The following is a 13,295-nucleotide window of genomic DNA, read 5'->3' as shown; positions in this document are numbered from 1 at the left end:
TTTTACTTATCATTTAACACTTTTTGTTACATAATTTAAAAAATTAGTCCTAAAAAATCTCATTACCGCAACAGTCAGAAAACATCAACACTGACATATTTTCAAAATGACATGACAAACCTGAAAGAACATAATTTGGAGATTCTGCACATGCATTTAAAATCAAAGTATTATGCTTCTATTAATTAAATTAACATTTAATAAGCATCTGTTGCGGTAATGATAATCAAAATGTTGTGTAAGCATTCTGACAAGACAATATTTCAAATTAACTGTAAAAAAATGATCTTACCTGGTAGCCATCTTGAAGTAACTGGTCCATGTGCTTGGTCACTCAAAATCAAACTTTATTAAAATTCTGTATGTGTGCTTAAACTGTTCTCAAAAAGTGTTGCGGAGGATGAGAACATCAGGCATGGACACATCATTTTCCTAATTTTTCTTCATTATTATTATACATGAATATTCAGTAAATATTTTTTCTGTCATCTAAAGTAGTCTAGCAAAACATCCATTTATTTTTTTTCTAAATATTTTTGTGTTAATTTGATTAAATTACAACATAACGCATGTTCAAACACAGCCGGACACATTGCGGTAATCTGAATTTCAGCAGAAAATGAGATAAAATTGACAAATTATAAATTCTTATGTTGAAATCACATATTGTGCAAGGTAGAACACAGTATTGTGTTAATTCTGATGCTTTTTAATATTACTATATTACACATTTTATAGCTAAAATCATTAGTGCCGTGGTGTTTCAATGGTTTCGTGAGAATCACCCAGCTGAAGAAGACTGCTCTTATGGATGGACACCTTTTGGTGTGCAATGCTACAAATTCATCTCTCAGTCAGTTAACTGGGCCACAGCTGAGGTACTGTTATTCAGAAATCTCCTGTCATGATCCAAGTTAAACCAATTAGATTTAATATTTGTGAAACCTTTTCTAGAAAAACTGTCAATCCGTTGATGCAAATCTCGCATCTGTGCGCAATACAGTTGAACACAACTTTCTCCTGAGTCTTGTGTCTGCTAACACACCTGCGTGGTTGGTGGCCATGATGGTGAAATTGTACATCAATTTTGCTCTGAAAGGAAGTTAATGCTTTAATAAAAAACCTGATTTGTTTCTATAGATACAGTAATTTATGATTTATTGTTACAATATAATTGAATCTATTATTATATCATGAGCATCGCCGTCATACTGACTCTCCTCACTCAATAGGATGGCCAATGGCTGTGGTCTGATGGATTTCAGTTTGACTTTACCAGCTGGTGCTCTGGAGAACCTAACAATTATCAGGGTAACCCTGAGAACTGCCTACTGATAAACTTTACAAGTAAGAATGAATCCTATCTTTATTTACCATCTTAACATTTAAAGCACTTATGTAATGGGCTAGTTTATTTGTCAAATCAAATGTTAAAAGCACTCACTATGGACAGATTCATTTGTTACTTGTTAGTTTGCAGCCTGATTGTTTGAAATCATATCATTAATCTACCCATTAACAAAGTAAACTATTATAAAAATGTCTGAATTTATTAAAGAAAACATAATATTTGCATCTACATATTTAGACCGTGGGTCTCCAGTGTTGTTCTTGGAGGGCATCTGCATATTTTAGATCCAACCCTACTCCAGCACACCTGCCTAAAACTTTTAGACCTTCGCAAAATCACTTGAAATTTAGCTCTGATGCTTCCCATTTCTCTTGACCGTTGCTGAAATGTTTCTAAACCTCAGTTAACCACCTGTGGTAAATTTAAATTGATTGGACATGATTTGGAAACACCCACACCTGTTTAAAGTCCTTACAGCTGACAATGCATACAGGGGTCTGAATACTTCCTGAATGTTTTGATTTCATTATTGATTTATGATTTAAGTTCAAACTACAGTAATTGTACTGACTTATTTATCTTATCCCACAGATAACCATTGCTGGAATGATGTCCAGTGTTCGTCCACAATGAGCTACATTTGTGCCAAACCTCGGAGATCATGAGAAATCAATTTGTTTCAATGTTTTACATTAAAACAATCAAAAACAATTTCATGTCTGGACTGTTTACCCAATGACATTATCTGATTATTTGTTTATTTGCTAGTATTAGTTTTTGCTTCATTAAGGTTTTTTCACAATCATTTGAAGATTAAATTGCAGTGTAAAATGAGAAAAATGTAATAAGCTGTAAAACAATTGTGGTTAAATGCATCTTTATGTCACAAGATTTTTGAGTAGTGCAGTTGCTTAGGACTTCCTTTGGCGAACTTTAAAGGTTTTTTGTTTGCACTCTCAGATTTTCAAATGGTTCAATATTGGCTGCAAATCGTCATACAGTATCCTAGCAAAGCTCAGCTTCCAGATTCCAGTTAAAACTTAATTCCAAACTAATCCTTATGACTGGTTATGTGGTCCTACGGTAAATGCAATGGCCATAAAAATTGGCCCCCTCTTCAACACAGGCCTAATTTGACAAAGGCATTTTTAAGCAACACGTTTTTAAAGCAAAGACATTTCAGACATTATGTGCACTCACACAAACAAGTTCATTTTGAGGGGTTTCTTCACCTCCTTTGCAGCGTTCATGACTGGGGTTCTCTTCAGAACAGTTGAAGTAGTTTTTTTTGACCAATCCATGTAAAAGATTCCTCCACAGCATTTAAACTTTACATCAAAAAACAAAAACGATCATGATCAAATAATGCAATAGCTATGTAAATGAGTAATGTGCAAAAGTCTTGTACTAGCCTACCATTGCAAACAATTCTATCTAATAGTATAATAATTGTATATAATTTCTCATAGTAAATAAATATGGATGGCCGATAAAAGTTAGCTGCTGGTGGTCTAAGCCTATTGCTCAATACCGTGTATATAAACCAAATCACATGCATTTACTGCATTGTCTGACCTGTGTTTGTCCGTAGTTAATAAGATTTTGTAGATCTAGATCATCTCCGTAATTTTTCATTGGGCTGTTTAAGCATTTCTGTCATAGGGTCAGGTATATGATTTCACCAAGTAGGATGTGATCCTGGATCAACAGATATGGCCCTGTTCCAAATGGTGCACTTCATGTAGGCTTTCGGTCTCGTGGGTGTCCCATCTGACGTTTTTACACTTTGAAGTGTGCTCATCCGCACCCCTTTGCCCCCTTGATGTGATCTCCGCCAAAGTCCGCACTGCAGCACGCTTTGCGCACTTTACCGAGTCCTTGCGAAAGAGCAATCAGACCAATCCGACGATGGAAGGGAGGAGTTCACACTGGCTGTTGCTCAATATGCGTTCTTCAGCGATCTTGCGTCCTCGTGTTTTGGCTCTACGTCATCATTAACTGTCGAAATTCAATTCCAATTCTCAAGAACACAAGTACAGAGGACGCATGAAAATACCTGGATGTGTTCTTGATATCGAGGATGCATCGAGTGCAGACTTGCGCGCTGAAATCTGGGGAGGTCAGGTGACCAACAAGAACATCACACACATCTCAATTCTCACAAGTGTGTTCTGTGTTCTCGTGACCTTCTGAGTTTGTTCTTCCAAGGTCACTTGGCAAGACCAGTCTTCACGAGAAGTCCGTTCTTTGCATTCTTGGAATTGAGAAACAGTCCCTGACAGGCAACTTCTCATCCTATTTCGGGCGTGATGCTTGAGTCTGTCCCATAATTCAACTCCAGTGCACCCACGTGGACTCACATCAAGCGTCTCTAAAGTCTGCACTCTATGATGTCATCAAAGTGTGGATTTTGAGGAGGACCACAAGTCCGGAGTGTGCCATTTGGCACAGGGCCATTGTTGGTCCTGGATCAACATTTTCATTAACCAGTGAGATTGCAGGATTAGGATTAGTGTTTATGTTAGATTTAGGTTTAGGATTGGGTTAGGGGCTTTTAAGAAATACTCCTCAAACTATTATTTCACATTAATTTGAGGGTTTAAAAATTGTTAGGGTTTGAGTTAAGGGTAAATTGGAGTATCTTTGGTTAAAACGTTGATCCAGGATCAACAAAAAATGTTGATCCAGGATCACATCTTACTTGGTGAAATCACGGCGACTGGGTCGGGTATGATGCATTGTGAAATACACTAGCAAGTACAGACAGAAAAGGGGGCAATTAAACTAAAAACAAGAAACAAATGCAGTTCTTGTTGTCATGTCAGGTTCAGTATCTTTAAATAATATAATTCTGCCTGTCTCTACAAACAATTCACAAAACACATTCATCTAATAGTACAGTAAAATGTTATAATTCAGACTTTAAACCACGACAAAATGGATGTTTGTATGCAGTTTGAAGTAGATTTAAATTTATGAGACTTACAGTATATATTACAGTATATACATTATATCAATATGTGTGTTCCCTGGGATTAAACCCACAATCTTGTGTGCTGCTAATGCAGTGCTCTAACACTAAGCTACAGAAACACATGTCAATACCTTGTTTCAAGCTATATTTTAATGTAGCTAATGATAGAGAGTTGCTTCGCTTGGCATCCAAATCTCAGTGCCTCAATCCACAGGATGTCAAAGCGTTAACACAGCTATTTGCCATTGAGACAACCTGGATTAGGTCCAAACAGAGTCAACAATCATCAGGTGTCTGTGGGAGATGGGAACGCAAGAGCGTCTCACTGCAGTGCGCTTCCGAGGGAGTTGTTGTTCCAACAGCGGCCTTGGCTAAGGCCAGTGCTGGTTAAGGGGGGGGGGTCGAAAGCAGATAAGATTGGAATTATTTGGTCTTCGGACAAATAGCCGCATTACTTTACACGACTACTCTCTTAGTCCATTCTGGTCCATCAGCTTTTTCAAATCCGTGAGCTTCTCCGTGATGTTATTCATATTGCGGGTCATTTCCAAGTTGTTATCCATAATGCGTTTAATAGTCCCAGCCTGAGCGTTGACCGCTCTGCCCACTGCTTCAATCATCCCGGGCAGCTTTTTTGGGCTTTGGACAGCTGTCACCGTCGTCTTAATTTCTCGGTAAACCAGGGCAGTGCCTAATCCAGTGAGCAAAAACCATGTTATCATGGTTCCGACTACATAGACATCTTCAATGTCCTCCACGGAAAAAGCCGCCATACACACGACCACCACCTCTGCCATGCGTCCATTGTGTAGCCAGCTGCGAACGTTCTGACAGGGCAGACAGGTTTCCCTGAACCCCTAGCTTCTCGTCGAGAAGATGGTGTCAATTGCAATGATAGAACAGTTGATCAAATATATGATTTTTATTTCCAAGAGCAGTACGGAGAGAGTCTCTCAGAGTTAAGACACAAGACTATATGACACAAGAGGGGCAGAGCACGGAAGGTAATGGGGAGGAGAGGGAGATAAAATGTGATTGTCTTCACTGAGCGCCAAACGAATGCCTTTTATGAATGCTAAGGTTTTGGAGATACTATTCTTTCGCCTACTGCTTTTTGCCTACATAGCAGGGAAGTATGTAGTTGATAGCAGAGCTTTAATCTATAAAGAGCATCCTGACATAAGTGTCTCTGTTTTCTGGATGGGAGAGGGAGATATGGGGAGCAGCAGCAATGATGTCCGAGGTTAATCTGTTGGGTCGGTACTGCAGGGGTCCAGGGTTTCTGGGATACTGCTCTAAATGTGGGCCAGAACCAATCTCTCAAAACACTTTATAATGATTGGGGTGATTCATTCATTTTTTGGACTGGGACAATGAGTAGTCTTAAAGCAGGGGGGCATGGTGGTCTGTGAAAGGGACAAGTTGCAGATGTTTACAGTGTAGTTGCTGATGTGTCTTACGACATCCGCCCAGCATCAGCAGTGGAGTACAAGCTGTCTATAGCCAGTTTTAGTGTACAAAAAAGTGTGCAGGATTTATGTTAAATTGACCTGAATATCCTGCTCTTAAAAATGTATACACTAATTTTACTATAAAGCATGTAGACCAGATGCTCACATAATAATAATTTTTTTATCACTTTCTTCTTTTCAGCCCACAGATACAATTTTAGTGAAAAAGCCCTATCAAGGTATTTAGTGGTCTTTAGTTAAACATTGACATGATTATATAAAGGTATGTTGGCTGGTTATCGACACATACAGTAGGACATTATAAATGTAATTGCATTACATAACACATTGCATTGATTTAAATAAAGCCATGCAAACACACTTTTTGAGCAAAAGGTCTGTCTGTCTGTATATCAAGCAATAAAATTCTTACTTGAATCATGATTTTCAGTGATAATGTAAAAAGATTATCGTGATGCCTTTTTGTAAACTGGGACCAGTTTTATTTAGTAAGTATTAATACATTCATATACATACAGTCTTGTTCAAAATAATAGCAGTACAATGTGACTAACAAGAATAATCAAGGTTTTTAGTATATTTTTTATTGCTACGTGGCAAACAAGTTACCAGTAGGTTCAGTAGATTCTCAGAAAACAAACAAGACCCAGCATTCATGATATGCACGCTCTTAAGGCTGTGCAATTGGGCAAATAGTTGAAAGGGGTGTGTTCAAAAAAATAGCAGTGTCTACCTTTGACTGTACAAACTCAAAACTATTTTGTACAAACATTTTTTTTTCTGGGATTTAGCAATCCTGTGAATCACTAAACTAATATTTAGTTGTATGACCACAGTTTTTTAAAACTGCTTGACATCTGTGTGGCATGGAGTCAACCAACTTGTGGCACCTCTCAGCTGTTATTCCACTCCATGATTCTTTAACAACATTCCACAATTCATTCACATTTCTTGGTTTTGCTTCAGAAACAGCATTTTTGATATCACCCCACAAGTTCTCAATTGGATTAAGGTCTGGAGATTGGGCTGGCCACTCCATAACATTAATTTTGTTGGTTTGGAACCAAGACTTTGCCCGTTTACTAGTGTGTTTTGGGTCATTGTCTTGTTGAAACAACCATTTCAAGGGCATGTCCTCTTCAGCATAGGGCAACATGACCTCTTCAAGTATTTTAACATATGCAAACTGATCCATGATCCCTGGTATGCGATAAATAGGCCCAACACCATAGTAGGAGAAACATGCCCATATCATGATGCTTGCACCTCCATGCTTCACTGTCTTCACTGTGTACTGTGGCTTGAATTCAGAGTTTGGGGGTCGTCTCACAAACTGCCTGTGGCCCTTGGACCCAAAAAGAACAATTTTACTCTCATCAGTCCACAAAATGTTCCTCCATTTCTCTTTAGGCCAGTTGATGTATTCTTTGGCAAATTGTAACCTCTTCTGCACATGCCTTTTTTTAACAGAGGGACTTTGCGGGGGATTCTTGAAAATAGATTAGCTTCACACAGACGTCTTCTAACTGTCACAGTACTTACAGGTAACTCCAGACTGTCTTTGATCATCCTGGAGGTGATCATTGGCTGAGCCTTTGCCATTCTGGTTATTCTTCTATCCATTTTGATGGTTGTCTTCCGTTTTCTTCCACGTCTCTCTGGTTTTGCTCTCCATTTTAAGGCATTGGAGATCATTTTAGCTGAACAGCCTATCATTTTTTGCACCTCTTTATAGGTTTTCCCCTCTCCAATCAACTTTTTAATCAAAGTACGCTGTTCTTCTGAACAATGTCTTGAACGACCCATTTTCCTCAGCTTTCAAATGCATGTTCAACAAGTGTTGGCTTCATCCTTAAATAGGGGCCACCTTATTCACACCTGTTTCTTCACAAAATTGATTTCTCAGTGATTGAATGCCACACTGCTATTTTTTTGAACACACCCCTTTAAACTAATTGCCCAATTGCACAGCCTTAAGAACGTGCATATCATGAATGTTGGGTCTCATTTGTTTTCTGAGAATCTACTGAACCTACTGGTAACTTGTTTGCCACGTAGCAATAAAAAAATATACTAAAAACCTTGATTATTCTGGTTAGTCACATTGTACTGCTATTATTTTGAACAATAATTACTCTCCCATATAGTTCCAAGCCCTTATGATTTTTTATTTATTTTAAGACAAAACCTTTGTTAAATAAGGTTTAAAAGTTATTAATGAGCCTATTATGTTTATAGTCATAGTTTAAAAACGTTATATATCCATCTATAAAAAGCAAAGATCACTGAATGTTGCTTATATTCTGTTTTCTATAATTTGGTGGGTTAAACTCGACTATTATGAATGGCAAATTTTTCAATGGCACATTCAAAAACTTTATTGTAAACAACATATCATTCACTGCCGGTATTACTGTTAACTAAAGGCAAAAAATAGACACTGTATCCTAAAATGTGTAATTTATGGAGGTAAACTACAGACACATTTGCTTCAGTTTGCAAAGCATGAGCAAGAAATCTTGAATTATAACTCCAGATAACTTATATTAGTTAATTTAAAACGGCACGTTTTCTTATATTTTGCAGACATATATGCACTCCTACAGACTAGCAAACAAATTAAAACATCAGGGAAAAACCTTCTATGAGAAGACTTTGTCACAAGCCAGAACAGATGTCACAAAGCTCATTTCAAGCCTTAACTCAGTTTTGACCAAATGTGTAGTTACTGTGATTTGCCTGGAAACCAGTCTTAAGTTCTACAATAACAATACACATATGGTTCAAAATGATTGCCAAAAATGATAATGTTCAATGAAGATATTTTGTATATTTCCTACTGTAAATATACCAAACTTTAGACAACCTTAAAGGCAATTTTCTCAATAAAATATTTAGATTTTTTGCATCCTGTCCCAACAAACCATATATCAATGGAAAGCTTATTTATTTAATTTTCAGATGGATAAATCTCAATTAAAAAAAAATGACCCCTATGACTGGTTTTGTGGCACAAAACTATAATATATATTATCTCATATATGTCTAGTTTATTAATAACGAATATAAACGGCTTTATGAGAAACATACCTGTTTACCAAATTATCATTGGTCAGGTATGATGTATTGTGAAATACACTAACAAGTAACAGACAGTAGAGGGCGCAATTAAACTAAAAACAACAAGGAATTAAAGCGGCAAACAGCGATGGTAGGGCCCGCGCATCCATGGGGACCGCCACGCATTGGCCTTAGAAAAGCAGTGAACGGTGGGAATATTAATTAAAGTGGGTAAAAATAAACGGATATTCAAATGAATTTTTGGCAGGGTGTGGCGGTATTATATAACTGATTATAGTTACAACAGCTTTTAATTTCATGGTAAAAATCAAACGTTGCCAGGCTGCCACAGACACCCCCTCCAACAAAAAGTCAATATCTCCGCAATTTAGCATCGCAAACAACTTTCAGATGGATAAATCTCAAAAAAGACCCCTATGACTGGTTTTGTGGTCCTGGGTTACAATCCTGGATTATGCTTCTACGGAATGTCATCAGAGATGAAAACACAGAAAAGAGGAATTTGTGAATTTTGTAAATTAAGTGTGTCTCTGTCCCCACCAAGGGGAAACAATGATAGCCATCAATATAAACTCATATTAACAGTGACCTTTGATTTATTAATCATTATATTTTTACATAATTTTTTTACCTGGATTTTTATTATTGTTGCATTCTGAGGCAACCAAGTAATTGATTTTGTTACACTCATGCAAACGTTTGCTAAAAAATAATGTGTAAACACAATGTTTGCAAGTTCTTTTGCACTTTTATTAGATCATTTGTATCAAGAGTAATAAACGTGTGCCCAAACTGAACTTCAATTTCTAAACTTCCTTATATTGTTAAGAGTACCCAACAACAGGTTTAAATCCCTCCCTCTGAGGTAAAATATAAAAGATAGCACTCCTCATTGATCATCACATAATCTACACTGAAGTTCTGAAAGTGAAGATTTGACAGGAAGGTGAGTTTTTGTAACATTTGTTTGTAATATTTACTATCAGCAATTTATATATGAGTGCAGATGTGTCACTTTTCCTGTTAATTTATTTTCAGATTCATCATGGCAGTCATGAGAGCTCTTGTGCTTCTTTTCTTGGTCTTTTCTGTTCAGAATGCAGCAGGTAACCAAGACATTTACAAGATTTACCAAACTCTACAACCAATATTACAGATAAAATTCACATATGAATTGTGTTTTCCTTAAAACTTGTTAATGTACCAAAGGGGTGTAACATTATCTAAAAGGATACCAACAGAACCAACACTTATACACAGAAACAAAAAACTAATAATGTGACTTAACAATAATATTTTATTTACTGTACAGCTAAAAAGAAATGCCCACGTGGATGGAAACCTTTTGGTGTGCAATGCTACAAATTCTACTCTCATGCAGTTAACTGGGTCACAGCTGAGGTACTGTTATTCAGTTATTCAAATTGTTGAATAATGATACTCAATATTCTCCAATGATTTAAGCTAAACTGATAAGATTTTCTATTTGCAATAAAATAATCTCTCTCTCTTACTTTAGAAAAACTGTCAATCCGTTGGTGCAAATCTTGCATCTGTGCACAATACAGCAGAAAACAACTTTCTCCTGAGTATGCTTGTGTCTGTTGGCACACGTGTTTGGATTGGTGGTCATGATGGTGAAATTGTAAGTCATTTTGCTCTGAAATGCTGATATTGTCTGGCTAGTCTGAAATTAATGGTTTTAATATAAATCTGATTCTTGTTTTCATAGATACAATAATACATTCTTTTTGTTACAATATAAATGACTAAATTATATCATTTATAAGTGTGAATAGATTATTAGTAAACTCTTTGACTTTCATCACTCATTAGGAAGGACAATGGCTGTGGTCTGATGGATCTCAATTTGACTTAACCAACTGGTGCCCTGGAGAACCTAACAATAATAAAAATAAGAATCCTGAGAACTGCGTGGAGATTAACTTTAGCAGTAAGAATGAATCATATCATTATTGTTTTTATTTACAATCTTAACATTCTTAACCGTCTTTATCTTGGCATTTAGGTAAGGAATAATTGACGACGGGCCATTGAATTATAAGAAAATAATGCACACCCAAGGTATAATGCGGCACAACGCGAAGCGCATGTGCATTATTTTCAAATAATTCAAAGGACCGGAGTCAATTATTCCTCTTATACCACGGTTACCAAAGACATTGCTCTGGTGCCTATTTTTAAGACATTTGAAAAGTTAGGTGTGCGTTATTAGAAATTAATACGGAACATTTCTCAGCCAATCAGAATAAAGCATTCAACATACTTGTGGTATAATATTTAATAGATTAGTTTAGTTGTCAGAAAATGTTACATGCAGTACATTCACTACATTCAGATGTTGTCATGTTGCAGTCTGATGGTACAATTGTTTGAATTCATACTCGGTTCCCAATGATGAAAAAGTGAAAACAGAATTTTAGAAATGTCGGTAAATTTGTTAAAAAGCTGTTACCTAACCATAAACCATAAACTTCTAGACAGGTGTGCTGAGACAAGTTGAAGCTAAACTCTGCAGGACACCGGGCCTCTAGGAACGAGTTTGGGCACCCCTGATTTAGACCCTTTGCAACAACACTTGAAATTTTGCTCAGATGCTTCTTGATCGTTGCTAATTTATACATTTATTTTTATTCAAACTACACCAGTAATGATCAGTACTGATTTTATTTATCCCACAGATAACCGTTGCTGGAATGATGCGCCCTGTTCAATCACAATGAACTACATTTGTGCCAAACCTAAGAGATCCTGAAAAATATATCAAAAGTACTATGATTGTACTACATGCCTATACATTTTTTCTTATTCTTAAAACTCAGTATCTTACTGAACCTTTCTGAAAACTTCTCCAATCAATAAAAGCATTTATTAAGCAAATTGTGTGCATTGTTGAGTCAAAAAATATATCATCAAATTAAATACAATATAAAACAAAACAAAGCAACAATACATCTAAAATAACAAAAAGGGCTTTTACAATTGAAATAGTTAACCACAGGTTATTCTAAACCCCAGGTTAACAGAATCCTGGGTTATCTGTTTCACGTTTCACACTGTTCATACTTAACCAGGTGGGTTAAAAGGTAACCCTGGGTATTCATAATCTGATGTTTTACACTGTGCATTCCTAAACCTTAAATTAACATTTTCATTTGCATATTTGTGGTGTCAGCAATTTAAGGAAGTTTCTTCACCTCCTCTTTAGCATCCAGACAGCAGGAGTATGGAACTGAGCAGCGTTCATGACTGAGGTTCACTTCAGAACAACTGAAGTACATTGAGACCAATCCATGACAGATTCCTCCACAGCAGTTAAACTTCACATCAAAAGACGAAAACCATAATCATGATCAAATAATAATGTAATAGCAAACAGAATTTATCTAATTTCTTGTTGATTTCTTGTTTGCAATGGTATAATGAAGTATTAAAAACAAGAATAAAGTGTCAAGTATTTAGTGTGAGCTTCCCTTGAGCAATAGCAGGAACCTGCAGGCTCTCTTAAACCTAAATGAAATGAAACCCTTCAGTCTCCTAAAAGAGATTAAGATGTGTTTAGTGCTAAAAAAGGTCAAACTTAATACAGGCTTTTGGTTGAGGAAGACATATACTGGTAACACTTCATTTCGATAGTCCACTTTAGACATTTTTACTTATTATAAGTAACTTTGCAACTACTTATCAACTACCAATCTTTAGAGAATTAGTAGACTGTCTGCTTACTAACGCATTATTGTGATGATATCTCAACAGACATTCAACTGACTATAAGTATCTTTTCAGGTGCATGTCAACTTATTCCACTAACCCAAACCTCTTCCCTAACCCAACCCTTACAGTCTACTAATACTCTAATGACAGTTAGTTGACATGTAGTTGCAAAGTTGTTTATAGTAAGTAGAATGTGGACTATCAAAACAAAGTGTAACCCACCCACAACACTACTCACAAAAAGTTAGGGATATTCGACTTTCATGAAATTTTTTAATAAAAAAATGCACAATGTTTGTGCTACAGTGATATTATATCATGAAAGAAGGGCATTTGAGTAGAAATGTCAAATTAAGTGTACATGTAAAGGTTATAGTGCATTTACATTGGAGAAGTCACAGTGAATAGGCTTGTTTTATTTTAAAACAGGGCCCCAAGAGAGTTATTTGAGATATCACACAAAGGAGTCTGATTTCAAATTGCTCTCATTGTAATGTGATGTCATCCACCTGACAATTCTTATGGCGCTGCATGAAGTCTAACAAGCCCATGAGAGTGGCACTTACCTTAAAGCGACAGTTCATGCTGTTAAAAACCCTTAGAAATGTCTTTGTTCTGATGAACACAAAGGAATATATTTTGATAAATGTTTGTAATCGAACCGTTTGTGGACCCCATTCAC

At 36.3% G+C, this 13,295-nt stretch overlaps 1 protein-coding gene across 2 annotated transcripts; it reads left to right on the top strand.

Annotated features, from left to right (window-relative positions):
- Positions 1-9,806: 9,806 nt before the first annotated feature.
- Positions 9,807-13,183, top strand: LOC135779076 (galactose-specific lectin nattectin-like). Of its 2 annotated transcripts, none has more exons than XM_065289729.2 (6): positions 9,807-9,824; positions 9,917-9,984; positions 10,191-10,279; positions 10,398-10,523; positions 10,715-10,832; positions 12,108-13,183. In XM_065289729.2, exons 2-6 carry the CDS (start codon positions 9,924-9,926, stop codon positions 12,146-12,148), a joined length of 435 nt encoding a protein of 144 aa, XP_065145801.1. In that variant the 5' UTR covers positions 9,807-9,824; positions 9,917-9,923; the 3' UTR covers positions 12,149-13,183. The 2 variants fall into 2 exon arrangements, with proteins under 2 accessions (XP_065145801.1, XP_065145796.1); XM_065289724.2 differs by lacking the exon at positions 12,108-13,183 and adding an exon at positions 11,581-12,101.
- The last annotated feature ends 112 nt before the right edge of the window (positions 13,184-13,295 follow it).

Source organism: Paramisgurnus dabryanus, chromosome 1 (genome assembly GCF_030506205.2).
Source record: "Paramisgurnus dabryanus chromosome 1, PD_genome_1.1, whole genome shotgun sequence".
NCBI classification, from domain to species: Eukaryota; Metazoa; Chordata; class Actinopteri; order Cypriniformes; family Cobitidae; genus Paramisgurnus; species Paramisgurnus dabryanus.
Note: the sequence above shows the minus strand (reverse complement) of the source record. Positions and strands in the feature narration are given on the sequence as shown.

What these genes read in the sequence shown, in the direction of transcription:
- LOC135779076 (XM_065289724.2), top strand. Translation starts at nt 9,924, where the DNA reads ATGGCAGTCATGAGAGCTCTTGTGCTTCTTTTCTTGGTCTTTTCTGTT. An exon ending in GTGGTCATGATGGTGAAATT is followed by an intron (nt 10,524 to 10,714) that starts GTAAGTCATTTT and finishes ATCACTCATTAG; the next exon opens with GAAGGACAATGGCTGTGGTC. An exon ending in CGTGGAGATTAACTTTAGCA is followed by an intron (nt 10,833 to 11,580) that starts GTAAGAATGAAT and finishes TTTATCCCACAG; the next exon opens with ATAACCGTTGCTGGAATGAT.